We start from the raw sequence: 20,447 nt of genomic DNA, 5'->3' as shown, positions 1-20,447 counted from the left end.
TACCCACATTGTGCAAGAGAAGAACAGTAGCTACCTTTCTGAGCTAGGATTACCCAAGGCTAAGAGCCGTGTTTATTTTGGTTCAGTGTGTCACTGTAATGTATACAGCACGGGGCAGAGAGGGAAGCGGGATCGCGGAGAGCAGACTCGCGTCCTGTCCCATAATTGTCTGCGTCTAAAGTCGTTTTGCAGATCCCCCCGCTGAAAGCACGGCCGATATACATAAACACAGCAGTCGGGGCAGCTTTGAAAGATGAGAGGAAGGGTAGGGTATAGTGTGCGAGGGTAGAATTAACCCGCCGCATGCGCGATGACAGATGAGGCCTGCGGCGAGATCTGGCAATTTCACGGCTAGTTTGGGTCGTCAACGGTAGGGCTGTCACGATTATGACATTTTACATGACGATTAATTGTCACTTTAATTGTGTTTTTGTCGTTGACAATTACATTTCTGTTTAGCTTTTAGGCTTTGAAGTTGCACATGGTAGATAGGCCTACGACACATAACCTAAATATACAAAGAAATTACTGACATATTTGATAACTTTATACTTGAAAAAGAACATTGAGAGTGGAAATAGCCGATCTACAGGCTCACAACGTGTCACGAAGCGACGCGTTGTGAGCTTGTAGATCTGCTAATTCTAATTTTCAACAGGGAAACGATTATGACAATTGTGAAAAATATTCGCTATTATGTCAAATAATCGCGATTAGATGATTATGTCATAAATTGTGACGGCCCTATGGATGAGGCCGCGGCAAGATCTGGTAATTGCACGGCTAGTTTGGGTCGCCATCGGGCCACTTACAGGAGGAAGCGCCGCAGAGCTCATAAATAACTAATTGCCTCACGAGCAAGCAAAATGAAAACGTAACGACGGGCTTATGATGATTTACTTGAGGGGGAATGCTTGGGAATCTTTGCGTGCATATGGTTTTTGAGGCGGAGGGGAAAAGAAATGGGCCGAGGCCACCGTTGCGTAACAGCGCTTGGGGTTGCGGCGACTCGTCCAAAGTTCTGTTGATGGTCTTCCCAGACTGTCGCTCCAGCTCTCCTGCGCAACCAGGGATGGGACGATATGAAAATGTCACATCGCGATTATTGTGACCAAAGAAATCGCGATTTACGACATCGCAGTAATCAAAATCCATTATCCTGGCCGCCCGCTGGCCTACTGGTCCAGGCGCATACCACATAGGCATTGCCACATAGGCATTGATGCCTGACGGCGTCGCCGGTTCGATTCCCGATCCGGACGACCTTTGCCGCATCTCACTCCCCATCTCCCCCAATTTCCTGTCAGTCTACTGTCCTATCAAATAAAAGCATAAAAGCCCCCCCAAAAAAATCCATTATCCTGGTTCATAACGCGACACGTTGTGAGCTTGTAGATCGGCTATTTTTTGGTAAAGACATTTGATAGAGAGTGGAAAAAAAGACTATTATTACCTAAAAGTACCTTTCACCAATTATAGAGGGTTTAAGTGGTACGGGATATGCAGCTCGGCAAATAAAAGGTGAATTGATCGGATGTGCATGACGGAGGACAGGATATCACGATAAATTAAATCTCCACGATACGATTATCGTGACTGTTTTTTTATCACGATGAACGATAATATCGCTTATCGTCCCATCCCTATATGCGCAACACGACTCTCTCAGAGGATGTGTGCCTCATCCCTGACATTTGAAGACGTGTAAACGGATCCCCTCTGGATTTTACCACCAGATGGGGGGAGGGGGGGGGGGGGGGGGTTGATTTACTGGCGTGGAGTCCCTGGGCCAAGGTGTAGCTGGGGATGAGCTTTAGAAAACGTTTGCACTCCAGGTGACTTTTTCGAGTCGATGTGGATGTTATCCTCTCTCTCTCCCCTTCTCAAATGAAGCATTTAACAGGTGGAAATGATTATATGGAGCCTCATCATTTTCTTTTTGTTTCTTTTGCAAGTTGTTTTTATCGCTCTGAACTTTGGACACTGCACTATTGGGTTGTGTTAGTAGTTTTTGAGTATTTCTGCTTGTGTTTGACATGATGGTGAGATACTTGTTGCTTTGACTGTTATGGTCACTTTGATTTGGGCACTGTATTATATTGATAGTTGTGCTTTAGGACACTTTATGTATATATATATTATTCGTTCCCTTTCTTGATGTACCTTGCTCTTACTGTACTTACTGTACTCTGTACTCTGTTCTTGTTTTTTTTTTCTTTTATCTTTTTCATACTTCTCTGTAACTTTGTAAATAACCTTATACTGCTGTGCTGCCTCTAGGCAACTGATTTTCCCCCTTGGGATAATAAAGGTATCTATCTATCTATCTATCTATCTATCTATCTATCTATCTATCTATCTATCTATCTATCTATCTATCTATCTATCTATCTATCTATCTATCTATCTATCATCCACTGTACATAATGGCCACTGAAATGGCCTGAGACTCCTTTTTCTGCAAGCTCTTGCCATCTATGACGGGATCCATGTCTGTCTGTCTGTCTGTCTGTCTGTCTGTCTAATCTCTTAAACCGCTGGACCCCAGTAGTGTCAAACACGTGCCATGTTGTACACACTCCACCACCGTTGTCCCTATCCATGCCAAACGTTGCACACAACCTCCTTGGCTGCCAAACCACAACCTCCAACCCTGATTTCTCACATGGCCCTCTTCTAACGCCACCATGAGGCCGATTCTTGCAAAACACATTTATGGACACTGCTCCTACAGATGTTGCCCTACAATCACACAAAGCGGTACACAGTATCTCTAAAGTCATGTCATCAACATGGATCTGTCCCATTTTCCCTCCTGATTGGCTATATTGCCTTCTAAAGTTTGTGTATGCGACCTGACAGTCGCTTATCTCCTGATTAGGGAGTCTTACTAGTATACACGCTGTGTCAGGGTTAAAGCGTGTCCTCGCAAGTATAGTGATACTTTGCAACCCATCAAATCTCTATGAGCTTAATTAAGCATGTTGGTCCAGCCCGATGGTTCCGGTTAAGTGTCCTTTTGATGTCTACCTGACCCAGAAGAGACAGGAGATTGGGGGCCGTATGACCCTGAGCAGCACTCCTGCTTTTAAACGTCTGGCAGATGCAATTGTGGACGGAGGAAACGGTGGGTTTTCCCTGCCCTAGATAAACAGAGCGAGAGTGTGAGGTATCTGTACTGTACTGTTTGCTCAGGCGACCTGGAACACTACGGGCCGCCACAAAGCTCTCATTGATAAACCTGAATAGTGTCATAGAAAATGGGGGGTGGGGGGTACACTGAATTAAGGCACCACGCAACCCTTTTAACGGTTTTTGGCCTAAATCCTATGCAGGAGTTTAAGCCAGTTAGACCGGGATATAGGCGGGTACGCATTATTGCGTATTATTATTTTATGCTTTAACTATTCATTCCTTCTAAGGTTTTTTGAAAAACCTATGTTTCCATGTCAGTGGTTCTCAAACTTTTTCATGTGAAGGACCCCCAAAATCATATGTATTTGGCCATGGACCCCCATCTCAAAATATTTCGTTCCAGGGACCACCCAGAAGCAAAATTTTAGTTACAAACTGTAAACATACATATATTCAAAGATTTGCACACATTTTCACAACTTTTTCCAAAATAGCAGATCTACAGTACAAGCTCGCAGCGCTGCACTCGGTGCCGTGCTGTGAGCTTGTATATCTGCTATTTTTCAATAGTTAAAGCATTCAATAATTCTAGGCCTAAATGTCTTAAATAAACTTCAGTTGGAAGGGGCTGATTGGGGAATGTTTTTCATGTTTTGCTTGCAGTAAAGTCGGACACGCAGGGACCCCGACGCTGCACCGCTGAAAACCCCGGTTTTGCATATGAAAACCTTCGAAGCTGTTGCAGACCGTAGAAAATGTAGCCTGTGGACGATCTTGCACAATGTTTTCGGCGACTGAATAACACTTCTTTCTGTGTTTTTGTATGTGCCCGGGAGAAGGCTCCATGATTACCCTCTCGATTATTCACGTATGATAATAGGCCCCGGGGTTGGAGTGCAACTTGGGGGGAGAAAAAAAGCAGCTGGCAGACACGCCATTGTCATTCAAATGAACGGAGCCCGTAGCCTTCAACCGTGGACTCGCTCCAGTCCTTGGAGGTCCAATTAATTATGATTTTCAAGCGCGGACACCCATCTACACGACGGCCGGACAAAAGAGGACGGAAAGAGTCAGCCCTGTGGACGGATTCCATCCCGTTCCCGTTTGTGTTTCGATCTCGGAGCCATAAATGTCTGTAATTAGTGAGTCAGCAGGCCACAGGAGCAATCACACTATCACAATGGTGGCCATTCTCCAGCGCACGCTGGCGCTCGCGCACACACACACACACACAAACACAAAGACCTGATTTGACATGCTTGATAAATTCTCACTCACCAGATTAGCCAGACGCGTTTCTCTCTCTCGCCGAGATAGCATGAAACGTAAAACCTATAGCAACCCTTGACCTCATGTATAACTTATGATCTACACACATACCCACAGATAGACACAGACATTACATGGGCTGTATTTTGATAGTCTTAAGTACCAGCTCCTATGCCTTAACTTCAAGGCCTGTCTATACTGTCTCCGACCACCAAACTTTTCATCTGAGAGTTCCGACTTTCCGCTTGTGCAGCTTTTCGAACTCTAATTCGGGGGAAATGCTTTTTTGTAGTTGAACTGGACCTTTCCGACGAAAAGTTCGGTGGTTGGAGACAGTTGTTGTTATATATATATATATATATATATATATATATATATATATATATATATATATATATATATAACAATCATTAAAGGGAACCGTTAAGAGGGAATCGGAATGGTTAAAATCCTATCCAAACCTTAGCCCAGACACACACACACACACACACGCACACGCGCACACGCACACACACACACGCGCGCACAGTCGCACACACACCTGAGGGCGGTCCTATAAGAGAGGTGGGATGCGGAAATTGCTTCATTACCACAGAATGGGCTCTTGTGTAAACAATGCATATTTCTGGCAACTCAGCGGCTCATTGAGAGAAAGAAAAACACCGTCTTTGTAAATGTGTCTTTTCTTTTCCCTCAGAGGCAGCAGCAGCGGGGCACAAGGAAGGCAGTCTTTTCTGCCGAACCAGAGCGGCTCGGCCAGGCAGAGGAGGCTGTGTTGACAGCCCCCGAGTTTACTCATGGAAAAAAGAGAGGGAGAGAGAAAAAAAAAGCAGCGTACAATGTGAGTTCTGTTCACCGAATGACTTTGGAAAGCAGTCAGCGGAGAACAAAGCTGTCTCAGTCCAGCTGCCCTCCGTGGTCTTTCTGGTCCGTCCTCAGGTTTTATAAAGTTGCTCCGCAAAGGGGACACATCAGGGCCGTCTCTCACGTAAAAGAAGCTGTGGGGGCCTGGCCCTCTGCCCGCCAGCAGTTACAGCTGAGAAAGTCTGCGTTATTCCCCCTATGTGTGACTGTGTGTGTTAGGGATGGAACGATATGAAAATGTCACGATTGTTGTCCAAAAGAATTGTGATTTACGATATTATCGCGATAATCAAAATATCCCCGTCCCCAACATCCATTATCTTATCCATTATCTTGGGGCACCGGAACATTTGCCAAACAAATAGCAGATCTTCAATCAAGTATGTTATTTCCAGGTCCGTTTCACCAACTATAGAGGGTTTTAGAGGGACATGTGCCAATAAAAGGTTCGCAGATTTTTACCTTTTAAAATGTAAAAATAAATTGATCCCAGTGCACGGCGGAGGACAATTTCACAATACGATTATTGTGGGTGTTTTTTATCACGATAAACGATAATGACGATTATCGTCCCACCCCTAGCGTGTGTGTGTGTGTGTGTGTGTGTGTGTGTGAGAGAGAGAGAGAGATAGAGATCGAGAGAGAGAGCAAGAGAGAGCAAGGCTAGAGCTGCTCTCGAGGAGCGCCGAGGCCAGAAGGCGCAGACGGGGTCACTGGGGGAGAAGCGCACTCAGTGGGAACTTCACACTGTGGTCAGAACGGCGAGGCGAGCCGGGCAGCAGCCTGCTGCGTCGACCCTCCCCGAACGCCTCGCTTCTCTCGCACTGTGGCTAAATATTTGCAGACGAGAAAACGTGATCTCTGTGTCCCAGGCAGCGCTCGCTCGCTGCTGCTGCTCCTGCTGCTGCAGCAGCAGCTGCGAGACTTCGGGGGTGAGCGAGTTACTTGAGCACTAACGCGTGCCAGTATGCATTCACATGAACATACGTCCATGTGTCTGCAGCACAGTACAGTTACTGTATGTGTGCATGTGCACATTTATTCATGTGCGCGACACACACAGTATGCATGTGCTGTGCTGTGCTGTGCGTGCGTGCACACAAGTGCATCCAGGCAGATCACATGTGTGCAGTCCCTGGAAAGTGGAAACACGCCCCTTTCCCCTACTGTCAGATGTCCAATAAGATTGGGCCGGTGGAAAGTGCAGGGCCGATCTTGGAGATGATGAGGCTGAAAGGCCTCTCCAACAATGTTGGGCTGAACAGAGCTAGAGTATTCTGACACCGCTCGGGAAGGCCATTGTCTGTAGGGTGAGATCTGGCACAGAACGCATGGGAATACTCCAAGTCTCCTCCAAAATATATACAGTATTTATATAAATCGTCGTTGTCAGGTGGAAACCTTGTATCTCCAAAACGGTTCATTTTGCATTTATCATTTTAAAAACGATTTAAACTTGTGAAAACAGCCGATCTACAAGCACACAACGCCTCGCACCGCGAGGCGTTGTGTGCTTGCTTGTAGATCTGATGTTTTCACTAGTCTTGTGCGACAGTCTTGTATGATGAAGCAGGGCTTTACTTTATGAACAAACATACAAATTTAAACTTGGAGATACAAGGTTTCTGCCCGACAGTGACGATATGAGAGAGAGATTACGAGAGGAGCGAACGGCCAAAAGAGGTGTTCTTTAGATGAACTCTGTCTCGGATCATGTCATGCTTGAAAACCATCACTCAGCCCTTCTTCCTGCTGGTTAACTAATGTATGAATAATAAGTCTACAGGAGACTGTAGACTGCATGCAGCTGCTTAAGAGATTATGGAATAGGCGATGGAGTAGTTATGTAAGCATGCTGGCACACGGCAAAGGTTTCCTTTCAGGCAGGGGGGACAAGAAGAAATAGATGATGATAGGAACAGTGGGCCTGGCGACAACAGTGGCTTGCTTGGGTTACTTACGGCTGCGGTGATCGGGATCGGTCAGTGTTTAGAGGCTGGGACTGCGGTTGAGGCTGCTCTCAACTTGGTCTGCTAGAGTCTTAAGGCACAGGTTTACTGAATGGGGCAAGGGCTTTGCAGGCTGAACTCCCCTCGCGGGGCCCGAGGCTTCCTTATGGACATGTGTGTCTTGGCCTCTCCTGGCTGGCTCGCCAGACAGGTCGGCTGGTTGGCTGGCTGGCTGGCTAGCCGGCCGGCTGGCTGGCTGGCTGGCTAGCCGGCTGGCTGGCTGGCTGGCTGGCTAGCTAGCCTGGTGGTTAGTGGCTGACCGAGAGCTGTTAGTGGGCTGACAGGGATCCCAACATGCCTCGCGGGGAAGCTCTTTGTCCAAGCGGCCACACAAGCTCTGTTTTGTTTCCTCTTTTGAAATCGCTGCCGCCTCACCAAACACACACACACACACACACACACACACACACACACACACACCACACGCACACACTGGGAAAAAGGGCAGACTCGCCAGGGCGCAAACGGGGCCACAGCTTCCGCAGACGACACACAAAATGCCCAGCGCTGAGACATCTCGCACCCCTGCCAGCCAGTGGTGGTCTGGCTCCCCTGGTAATAGCCCTGCCACAGAGAAGCTGCTGCCAAGCAGAGCCAACAGTCTTTTCACAGGGGCTGCAAGGGAGGGGGTTGGTGAGGAGGGTGGGGGTGACAGATGCAGGCGAGGCTGAGGTGGCACAGGTGGGCCAACTGCTCTGTGGCGGGCACTGTTCCTGCACGGCGGGCACCGTGCCCGCATCTGACCAAACCTCTCGTGAACTTCCTCATCCTTGTAATGGGCTTCTTTAAACATTCTCCGCTGAGTACTTCCCGTATTAACCTCTCGAGGAGCTTGGCCGCGCTGGCCTGCAATGTTTTTGGACCGTTAACAAGACAGGGGATAAAATAACGGCGTGGCTCACATCTCAGATTTTCTGGTGTATAGCGTGTGACGTGATGTCAGTCACCCATGACATACAGTATATACAAGTTATGACCAGTAAGACTCCCTAATCGGGAGATAAGCGACCGTCAGGTCGCATGCACAAACTTTAGAAGGAAATCGTAGCCAATCAGAAGGGAATATAGGAAATAGGACAGATCCATGTTGATGACATGACTTTAGAGATACTGTATACCACTTAGTGTGATTTTAGGCTAAAATCTGTAGGAGCAGTGTCCAAAAATGTGTTTTGAAAAAACTGCCAGATGGTGGCGCTAGAAGAGGACTATGTGAGAAATAAGGGGTAGAGGTTGTGATTTGCCATGCAAGGAGTGTGTGTGTGCAAAGTTTGGCATTGATAGGGCCAATGGTGGCAGAGATATGAGTAGGGACGGACAGACTGACAGACAGACAGACTGAAACCGGTGGAGCTTTTCATAGTAACTTTTCATAGAACAATCCAATCCCCATTTTCTTCCATTATAAGAAAATGAAATGTATATATCGTCACTGTCGGGCAGAAACCTCGTATCTCCAAGTTTCACATTTGTATGTTTTTTCACCAAGTAAAGCCCTGCTTCATCATACAAGGCTGTCGCACAAAAGTAGTGAAAACAGCCGATCTGCAAGCACACAAAATGCAAAACGAACGGTCTTGGACATACAAGGTTTCCACCCGACAACGACGATATTTAAAAGAATACACTGAACACATACAGTATGTGAAATAAAATACATGAAGGTCCTTCTTCAAGGGCTTACTGGCAGCGTGCACAAGAAATGGGGCACAGATCGGTCCAGTGGTTTGAAAAGATTATCCCTGGACAAGCAAACACACTCCCTCTTATAAACGACTCGCCATAAAAAAAGCACAGTAATGGCCTGCAAAGGAGCTCGAGAGCTTCTGTTCGCCATAGCCACGGTTTTCTTTTCTTTTTGTGTGTGCATGTGTTGTTTTAAGAGACTATTTTGAGGCATGGCACACAAGAGACATGAATCAACTTCATGGAGGCAACGCCCCCAAAAGCGAATGAAATATGTAAATCACACGAGCGAGAAGCTACCAAATGCTTCCCCACTCCCAGCAGGCACGTGCACACAGACATCAAAGGGGGCTTGAGCCCCTGCCCTTTTATCCACCTGTAAAAAGTGCCCTCTCCAGATCCATGAATGCAGTTTTTACTATGGTGAAAGAACCGCAAATGCCCTCTTTCCATGCCATAACTGAAGGCAGCATTCAAGATAATTGCCTTGTCCAAACTCTCCTGAACTTATGTTGAAAGAATTGCCTTCCCTGTGTGGAAATTAGGCTTATGATTATGCTTAGTTCAGTGTGGCATAACGCACCTGCTGCGACGCGTTGTGAGCTTGGAGGTCTGCTATTTTCGAGATTTCCACAACAGGCCCTTTTCGAAATGTCAGCCCCTGACTCTCTAACATTCTCTGCACGTCCTTGTTCCCCAGCTTAGCCCAGAAAAAAATAAATGCCCTTTTCAAAATGTCTGGCAGTGATTCTGTGACTCCAATATGTATCTTATAACAGCCTTGAGAGCTGTATGACACATCCTCCTCTGTAATACAAGAGGACTATATTACTGTCATCCCATAGCTTCCTCTGACCTAGTGTGATCACAGCCCCAAAGACATACAGGACATGGATACATATAGGATAGGACAGGGGTCTTCAATAGGGGGTCCGGGATCCCTAGGGGGTCCTCAGAGTTACTATAGGGGGTCCTCCAAATCTTTGTGTGATAGAAACCTTTTTCTTTTTTTTTAATATATTAACCACTTGAATCCTAGTGTCCTTATTCTGGGAACTTTAGCCAAAAATAGCCGATCTACAAGCTCACAACGGCTCGCGCTGCGAGGCGTTGTGGGCTTGTAGATCAGCTATTTTTGGCAAAGCGCTTTGGTGTAGAGGGGGAAAAAGAGCCGACTAATTGGAGTGAGTAAAGGTCAAATGTATTAAGTATTGACAGTTCAAGTGGTTAAATATCTGAAAATAAATTGACATGAATCCAAAATACACTGATGATTGTGCTGTCAAACAATGAAACTATATGGAATCTATGCAAAGGTTGTGGGGGTCCCTGCTTCATCTCTCTCTCAACCAAGGGGTCCTTGGCCTGAAAACGTTGAAGACCCCTGGGATAGGAGGATACATACATTTTCAGGTGATCCAACACCTCGAACAGACAGAGGGATGAACAGCCCGACGAGGCTCAAGCATGGAGTATCTGACAAACAAACCAACAGATCACACCAAGCCAAAACAGAGGAGGAGGGGAGGGGGCAGAGTGCACCAATGTGTGAGTCAGAGAAAGAGAGAGCGAGGTTTTGAGAGAGACCCAAGCCAAACCACTACCATGTGTGTGTTTACAAGCCTGGAGCGCAAGACAGGGGATGCTATGTTCAAATCAATGGATGGAGGAGGCTTGTTGGAGTGGCAGCGCGCTACAAGCTCTGCTTTCATTTCTCGCTGCGTGTGAAGCAGGCACATGCACACTTAAGACATCAAAGGGGGGCTCGAGCCCCTGCCCGTTTATCCGTCTGTAAAAAGTGCCCTCTCTCCAGATCATGAATGCAGTTTTTACTGAGGTGAAAGACATGCAAATGCCCTCTTTCCGTGCCATACCTGAAGGCAGCATTCAAGAGAATGGCCTTGTCCAAACTCTCCTGAACTTGAATACAGCAGCTTATGAAAGAATTGCCCTCTCCGTGTAGAAACCCATGCCGTTACATCACATCTCCAGAATTCACTTGATTATGCTTAGTTCAGTGTGGTACCAAGCAGTGAAAATAGCCAACCTCCAAGCTCACTGCGACGCGTTGTGAGCTTGGAGGTCTGCTATTTTCGATATTTCCACTAAAAGGCCCTTTTAGAAATGTCAGCCCCTGCCTCTCTAACATTCTCTGCACGTCCCTGGTGTGAAGAGGCAACGTGATCAGTGAAGCTCTCATGCTGAGGGGTAGTTTGCAGTGCGTACGCACGTACGCACGTACAGTACGTACGCACATGCGCTCTGGCCATCCATCACGTGCCGAAAGGAGCGCTCTGACGCAGCAAGTGGTTTAATAACCACTTGTTTCCAACGGGACATGCAGGGATGGGCGGATGCTCGTTTTTTTTTGCTCACCGCCACTGCACAGTCCAAAATGACCCCGCCAACTAAGCTAATAAGATCCTAACCACACGGTCCCCGCAGCCTGGTCGTATAGAGGAAGCAGCGACTGATAATAGACAATGGGAGGTTTCTGCCCAGACTTCTAGATAAACAAGATAATTATCACACACACACGCGCAGGCACGTGCGCAAACAAGCATGCAGACAAGACACACAGGCTCATATATGTTGGCACAAGCGCATAGCACACCAACGCACACAGGGTTCAAGCAGGGATCCCAGACGCAAATTGCAACACTTATTAGATTTTTTTTTAATCTGATTAATCTAGGGTTGCAATACCTCCCATAGGGATTCAATGCATCAAAATGTTTTTTTTTTCTTTTTAACTATCTGATTGTATTAAACGACGTCAAACTCACCAATATTGCGGCTCTATGGAAAGCTTGAATTGTCCTCTTTCCATCTGCAAAGTGTTTGTTTCAGAAAAATCCACCGTAGACATGTTGTGAGTTACTTTCTGTCAAGAAATTCAGTTCAGGTGATTCTTTTTTCTAAGTGCTGGAGTTTGGAAGCGCTCGTGGGAAATCACTCAATGGTCCTGTGTACCAGCTTGTTCTAAATGTCACATAATGCAGGAGGCAGCGGGACATGGCGTTATAGAAGACGAGCGCTTCCGAAGTTCAACACAAAAAAGCATGTCTGCTCGGATTTCTTGACAGAAAGTAACTCATAACATGTCTATGGTGGAATTTTCTGAAACAAACACTTTGCAGATAGAAAGAGGATTATACAAGCTTTATTTATTATTGAGTTTGACGTCATTTAATACTATCGGATAGCAATAAACTGTTTTGATGCTTTGAATCCCTATGGGAGGTATTGCAACCCTAGATTAATCAGATTTAAAAAAAATCTAGTGTTGCAATTTGCCCCCCAGTCATTCATCACCACATAATAGTTTTTATCCCTGTAGATTCAATACGTGCATTTCCTTTTGGAAATGTAGACTGTCGGATATTTGTTATGTTAACCGCCCTGGTGTCTTTATTTTGGGCAAACATGTCAAAATGTGTAATTTTCTAAAAAGAAAAAGCCAATCGTTTGACAGCACAATCGTCAGTGTTTTAGTTTTTTTTATTTTGGATTCATGTAAATTTGTGTTTTCAGATATTTAAACACTTGAACCGTCTATACTCAATACACACTGCTCATTTTCCCCTCTACACCAAACCACTTGGTGTAGAGAGGATCTACAAGCTCACAACGCCTCGCAGCGCGATGCGTTGTGAGCTTGTAGATCTGCTATTTTTGGCTAAAGTTCTCAGAATATGGACGCTATAGGGTTCAAGTGGTTAATATAACAAAGGAGAAAAAAAAAGCTTCTATCACACAAAGATTTGGAGGACCCCCTGTAGTAACTCTGGGGACCCCCTTGGGGTCCTGGACCCCCTGTTGAAGACCCCTTTAGAAGGCCTTAAATCAACGGAAACGCCCCCAGGGTGTCCACTGAGGTTATTTGTAAATCACACTGTGTGTACAGTGTGTGTACATACACATATGTGCAGGGAGACACACGTAAGCATGCACACGTGTGTGCAGGGGCGTCACAAGGGGGGGGAAGTGGGACTGAGTTACTAGGGCCCAAGGTGGAGGGGCCCTAGTAACTTTAGCTATTGAAAAATAGCAGATATACAAGCTCACAGCGCGGCACCGAGTGCCGCGCTGCGAGCTTGTAGATCTGCTATTTTTTGAATAGTCATGAAAATGTGTGAAAATATTTGTATATATGTATTTTTTAAGCCAACATTTGCAACTCAAATTTTGCTTCTGGCTGGTCCCTGGAACTAAATATTTTGAGATGTGGGTCTGTGGCCAAATACATACCATCTTGGGGGTCCTTGACATGAAAAAGTTTGAGCATCACTGTCATGGAAACATAGGTTTCTTTCACAATTAAAAAAAAAAAAATAGCAGATCTACAAGCTCGCAGCGCGGCACTCGGTGCCGCGCTGTGAGCTTGTATATCTGCTATTTTTCAATAGTTAACATTCATGGGGGGCCCGCAGTGAATCCTTGTACCAAGGGCCCAGAATTTGGTGTGACGCCGCTGCGTGTGTGCGTGCCTTTTCACACACACACACACACACACACACACACACACACACACACACACACACACACACACACACACACACACACACGCACACAACACACTCATGCACCCGCCACCACACTGTGCGTTAGTGGCCTCTCTTACTTAATGAGAGGCCATCAGAGAGGGCGGGGGTGTGAGAACGCATAAGCTGCAGAAAAATGTTGTTTACGGTCCTTCGGCAGTGTGCGTTTATATGTCATCCTTGAGAGCTTGGGAAACGGCGTGGAGTTACGAAACACTCCAGATTTGCAGTATACTGTATGTATCATAACTTGACAACAGTCTTCAGCCAAAGGCTATAATGTACTAGGGAACATGCTTCCTTAGGGGGACTTTCCCCGAGCAAACAGCTGAGTGCAAACATCCCAACTCGGAGCCAAGAAGTAACTGTAAATGTTCCGTAACGCTATGTTGTTGTTGTTTTTTTGCAGAGCTCATAATCTCAGACATTATTTTTTTTCCATGGCGCTTTGCAGGGACGTGCAGAGAATGTTAGAGAGGCAGGGGCTGACATTTTCAAAAGTGCCTTTTGATGGAAGCACCGAAAATAGCAAACCTCCAAGCTCACAACGCGTCGCAGCGCGACACGTTGTGAGCTTGGAGGTCGGCTATTTTCAGCATAATCAAGTCAATACTGGAGATGTGGCTTAATGGCACGGATTTCTAAACAGAGAGGACAATTTGTTCAACATACAGTAAGATGCTGCATTCAAGTTCAGGAGAGTTTGGACAAGGCAATTCTATTGAACGCTGCCTTCAGGTATGGCATGGAAAGAGGGCATTTGCATTTCTTTCACCATAGTAAAAACGGCATTTATGGCCTGGAAAGGGCAGTTTTTACAGACAGATAAAAGAGCAGGGGCTCAAGCCCCCTTTGATGTGTATGTGTGCACGTGCCTGGCGCTTTGCCAAACCGCAGTCAGCTACTGCACTGTCCTTCCAAAGCACCGTACTTCGGCCAAAACGTTGGGAAATCTCGTAGAGAGGGAGAACCTTTCAGGTTTTCTTTTTTTTTGTTGTCACATGGCCTGGAATATGGGCCGCAGTCGTGTGTCGAGCTGAACACATTTCCTCCAGAACTTCAGCAACGTGCCGTGAGTGAGTCCAGATTAGTTTTTCTGGCATGGGGAGGCTTGTTGAGTAATAAAGCAGATGAAACTTACCCAACATACACACACACACACGCATGCACACACACACACATACACACACACAGGGGTGTCGCACCAAATTCTGGGCCCTGGGTACAAGGATTCACTCACATGTTGTGCTTTAACTACTGAAAAATAGCAGATCTACAAGCTCACAGCGCGGCACTGCGAGCTTGTAGATCTGCTATTTTTGAAAAATCGTGAATCTTTGAATATTCCAAATCCTTCTAAGGTTTTTTGAAAAAACCTATGTATCTTGTGAAGAACCCCCAAAATGGTATGTATTTGGCCACGGACCCCCATCTCAAAACATTTAGTTCCAGGGACCCCCCAGGAAGCAAAATCTGAGTTACAAATGTTTGCTTAAAAAATTTGCACCCATTTTTACTACTTTTCAAAAATAGCAGATCTACAAGCTCCGCTCCACTCGGTGCTCCACTCGGTGCCGTGCTGTGAGCTTGTATATCTGCTATTTTTCAATAGCTAAAGTATACAATAATTAAGGCCCCTCCACCTTGGGCCCTAAGTAACTCGGTCCCACTTTCCCCCCGCTTGTGACGCCCCTGCACACAACATACACTCACTCCCTCGTATTACTACACTTTGGAGGGAATCAACATTTTAAGACGGCAATTTTAACAAGCTGAACAACAAACTCAAACAGCAAGCTCACAAACGCGTGTCGCTGCGCTGCATTGTGAGAGCTCATGTCGATTGCCAGTACTTGTTGCGCAGCTCTAAATGCCTAATCCTAAGAATGTTTTCCTAATTTTCAGCCTGATTCACCAAATCTCTTCTAAACAACCTTTTCTCTATGAGGACGAGGAAATGTGTCCTCATATAAAATGTGTTTACCTCAAATTCTACTATACTTGTTGTGGGGACATTTGGCCCTCACAAGTTTAGCTGCGATCGTCAGGTCGCAGTTACTATCGAAACCTCCACCGGCTGTCTGTCAGTCTGTCCGTCACGTCACACTTTTCCCCTACTCATATCTCCGCCGCCATTGCCCCGATCCATGCCAAACTTTGCACACACACTTCTTGGCTGCCAAACCACAACCTCCACCCACTCATTTCTCACATGGCCCTCTTCTAGCGCCACCATGAGGCTGATTCTTGCAAAACACATTTTTGGACACTGCTCCTACAGATTTTGCCCTAAAATCACGCAAAGCGGTACACAGTATCTCTACAGTCATGTCATCAACATGCATCTGTCCCATTTCCCATATTCCCTCCTGATTGCCTACCATTGCCCTCTAAAGTTTGTGTATGCGACCTGGCGGTCGATTATCTCCCGATTAGGGAGTCTTACTGGTAATACAAGTACGTGTGCGTGCGCACACACACACAAAGTTTGCAGAGAGTTCACTTAATGGCACTCTCCTCAAATATCGTCGTTGTCGGATGGAAACCTTGTATGTCGAAAACCGTTCGACAACCATTTTTCAAATGATTTAAACTAGTGAAAACAGCCGATCTACAATCTGTAGGCTGTTTTGTAGGCTGTTTTTGTGTGCTTGTAGGCTGTTTTGTAGGCTGTTTTTGTGTGCTTGTAGGCTGTTTTCACTACTTTTGTGCGATGGCCTTGTATGATGAAGCAGTGCTTTACTTCAGGAAAAAAGTTACAAATTTGAAACTTGGAGATACGAGGTTTCTGTCCGACAGTGACGACATGCTCCCATTCTGTAAATGTCAGTCTGGGGGGCTCAACCTCCACTTCAGGACCCGTCCGTCTCTCAAACACCTCGCACTCGACGGAGTGAAACAAACTCCCCCCACAACACAAACATTCTTCCCTTTAGAAGTGTCACTCACGGAGACAGCTAAGGGAGACGGGGGTAAACACACATTCTTGTATTCCACTTTCTCTGAAGCCATTTAAATGAACCAGCCTCGAGCCTGAAACGCTTCGGTGCCAGACCGCCTCGCAAGTTGCATCTTCTCTGGTATCCCGGGGTGTCACAAGGGGGGGGGGGGGGGGGAGTGGGACTGTACTAGGGCCCCAAGGTGGAGGGGCCTTAATTATTTTATAGTTTAGCTATTGAAAAATAGCAGATATACAAGCTCACAGCGCGGCACCGAGTGCCGCGCTGTGAGCTTGTAGATCTGCTATTTTTGAAAAGTCGTGAAAATGTGTGCAAATCTTTGAATCTATGTATTTTTTAAGCGAACATTTTGTAACTCAAATTTTGCTTCTGGAGGGGTCCCTGGAACTAAATATTTTGAGATGGGGGGTCCGTGGCCAAATACATATCATTTTGAGGGTCCTTCCCATGAAAAAGTTTGAGCACCACTGACGAAGAAACATAGGTTTTTCAAAAAACCTTAGAAGGATTCGAAATATTCTAAGACTTGCACACATTTTCAAGATTTTTCAAAAATAGCAGATCTACAAGCTCGCAGCGCGGCACGTGAGCTTGTACTGTATATCTGCTATTTTTCAATAGTTAAAGTAGCCAGGGTCCAGAAGGTGGGTTTTTTGCGTACTGCTAAACTCTTGGCAGAGTAGGGCGAGCGCTCATCTGACACGCTCTACAGTTACGCCTTCCTAGACACACGGTGCTTTGTGTTTTAGGACCTCCAGGCTTTCATGTCTCCGTCCGCAAGTACAAGCAAATCTGTCTCTTTTAATGGACACGGTCTCCCTTCTGTTGCTCTATCTGTCTCTTCACACTTTATCACTTTTCAGTCCTCCCTCTCTCTCTCTCTCTCTCTGTACACCGTTCTCTCTTCCGTCACCATCAATCTTTCCCTCTCTTTTCCCACTCATTCTTTCCATCAGCTTCGCCGCCGCTGTCTCCCTCTTTCTCTCGCCCCTTTCCCCCCTAGTCGGGGGATATCTTCAGAAATAGTGTCATATCCTGGAATAAATTCCTTACCAAAAAATGTCTTCACCAAAGTGTTTGTAAAGGTGTCTAGTAACACATCTCACAAAGACTGAAATTCAGTTTCCCTAGGAGAATGCTTGACAGCTGCTGAAAGTTGGGGTCCCATTAAATCAACTATACAGGATAAAACACACCAAAATAAATATGCTTTAAGTAAATGTGAGGGGTCAAACTAGGGGCTTTTCATGATTCTGAATCCATTGCAAGAATTCGTTTTGCATGAAAAGCATTCCTTGGGCTAAAAATGCCCCCATAAAACTATGGTTTAGTGATGAGTCATCACTTTTCACAGTTTTGTGGGAGCTGCCTTTACGCCAAGGAATGTTTTTCGTGCAAAACAAATGCTTGCATTGGATTGAGAATCATGAAAAAACCCTAGTTTGACCCCTCACATGCTACTTAAAGCATATTTATTTTGGTGTGTTTTATCCTGTATAGTTAATTTAATGGGACCCCAACTTTCAGCAGCTGTCAAGGATTCTCCTAGGGAAACTGAATTTCAGTCTTTGTGAGATGTGTTACTAGACACCTTTACAAACACTTTGGTGAAGAAATCATTTGGTAAGGAATTTATTCCAGGACTTTTTAAGATATCCCCCGACTACCCAACCCCTGCTAGTCTGGATGCTGGCAACTTGGCATAGGAGGTGCAGTGGACCACGCTATACGTGCCTGCCAGGACCCTGAGGGCCCTGGGACTTTTCACAGGTAGTGCCGACTCTCAGCATGAGTCCATGGCTGCAAATGACTCATTGAAGTGTAAATATTCAGGCAACGACGGCGCGTTCGCTCAAGTATGCACTGTCTGGGGAATCAGATTCACAGCATGCTGTGCTCTCCTCAAGGTGATTTGTAGAGCGGGGGGGCAAAAGCCTCTACAGCAGTTAGCAGTAGTGTACTTCATGTCAGTGGTTCTCAACATATCCCCCCAAAATTATCATAATTGAATTGGGGATCCCCCTCCCCCCAACCCTGATGAGCACTTGTAAGAGTTGAGGCGTCACATTTTGTATTACACGGTTCTATTGTGAAAATAGCCGATCTACATGCTCACAACGCCTCGCAACGCGAGGCGTTGTGAGCATGTAGATCGGCTATTTTCACAATTTCTTCCTCTAACAATTTGAACAATGTTTAATTTGTCATTTTATAGGTCTTGAAAAGTCCTTAAATTGTCACTTTAGAAATGTGCAGATACCCTCTATACATGTGAACGTTATGTTGGTTTGTTCACTGTTGAGTGAGAAAACAACGTTGCCCATTAAGTTCATCATCTGAGGACCTCCCAAAATCATGGTCCCGACCCACAGGTTGAGAACCACTGCCTTATGTCAATGTTTATATTCCACGTGGAACCCAAATGGAAAGATAAAATGCTGTTATGTAAATGCCACATACAGTAGCAAGGGTGAATCTATTTCAGTATCTCAAAAACTTAGCTAAATAGCTTGCCGTTAATGTAGTAGCAAGGGTCATGTGAAGGTTTACCTGCGGCCTCCTGGCACTGGCTGCGGTTGATGTAGGAGAAGTGATGGTGACAGCTCTGGGACTCGCACAGGCAGCCCTCGGCTGTTAGGTTACATCCAGAGAACATGCACGCCGGGTTGGAGGGCCCCACAAACTTCTCCCTGTGCCTCTCACCGCGGTGCTCGTGCCTTCGACCCTCTGGAAGCCAGATGCAAGGCGCACGCGCACACACACACACACACACGCACACACGCACACACACGCACACGCACACGCACACACACACACACACACACACACACACACACACACACACACACACACACCACAGTGATCAGTGGTGGAAAAGGTACTTGCATGTTTTACTTGAGTAAAAGTAGCAATACTGCGACATAAACTCTCTGCTACAAGTAAAAGTCTGGAATTCAAAATGTACTTGAGTAAAAGTAAGAAAGTGTTGGCATCAAAATGTACCAAAAGTAAAAGTACCAAATGTTTTAAAATAGCAGATCTACAAGCTCACAACGTGTCGCATTGTGAGCTTGTAGAATAGCCCAGGATAAATACGTCTAAAGTGTCTTATGTATGTAAAGATATTGGATGTTGTGATGTCATGGGAACCAATCTAACATAATCCCTTTTATGCCCATACATGGAGATCCCTGATGGCATCAATATTAAGCCCATATTTAACAGGACTTCATATGGAAATGCCCATGTATGGAGGAAGACAGCCCATATCTGTGTGGCTGGTTCAGACAGGGATCTCCCTGTATAAAAGGGATGTACTATATACAGTACATGGACCTCCATATATGGGTACCAGGGGTCTCCATATATGGGTAACTGGTCCGATATACATCGCTGGCCAGATGGCCAAGAATTGGCCATCTGTATCGCATGTATATCGTATGTATATCGCATGTCGTATATCGCATGTCGCCCTGAGGCGTCTTACTAGTAATATTATAATATCTGCAAAGTAACTAGTAACTAAAGTTTTCAAATAAATGTAGTGGAGTAAAAGTACAATATTTGGATCTGAGATGTAGTGGAGTAGAAGTAAAAGTATTGGAAATTGGAAATACTCAAGTGAATTACAAATAACTCCAATTTTTACTTAAGTACCGTACTTAGTTACCAGGGGTCTTCAACGTTTTCAGGCCAAGGACCCCTTAGCTGAGAAACAGATGAAGCAGGGACCCCCACAACCTTTTCATAGATTCCATATAGTTTCATCTTTTGACAGCACAATCATCAGTGTATTTTGCATTCATGTCAATTTGTGTTTTCACTTTTCAGATATTTAACCACGTCAATACTTTTACTACTCTTTTCCCCCTCTACACCAAACCTAATTGCCGAAAATAGCCGATCTACACGCTCACAACGCCTCGCAGCGCGAGGCGTTGTGAGCGTGTAGATCTGCTATTTTTGGCTAAAGTTCTCCG

General features: G+C 45.7%; 1 protein-coding gene across 1 annotated transcript in view; it reads right to left on the bottom strand.

The window, feature by feature from the left end:
- Positions 1 to 20,447, bottom strand: part of LOC308305970 (cysteine-rich motor neuron 1 protein) — a gene marked incomplete at its 3' end in the record, with an annotated part of 95,408 nt that overhangs the window by 57,956 nt on the left and 17,005 nt on the right. The window contains exon 3 of the mRNA XM_080750869.1: positions 19,018 to 19,194. Coding sequence (XP_080606995.1) covers positions 19,018 to 19,194 — 177 coding nt within the window. The remainder of the gene's footprint in view (positions 1 to 19,017; positions 19,195 to 20,447) is intronic.

The sequence above is a fragment of the Nannobrachium achirus genome, assembly GCF_963921795.1.
Source record: "Nannobrachium achirus genome assembly, chromosome: 20".
NCBI lineage: Eukaryota > Metazoa > Chordata > Actinopteri > Myctophiformes > Myctophidae > Nannobrachium > Nannobrachium achirus.
This window is presented reverse-complemented; position numbering and strand designations above follow the sequence as displayed.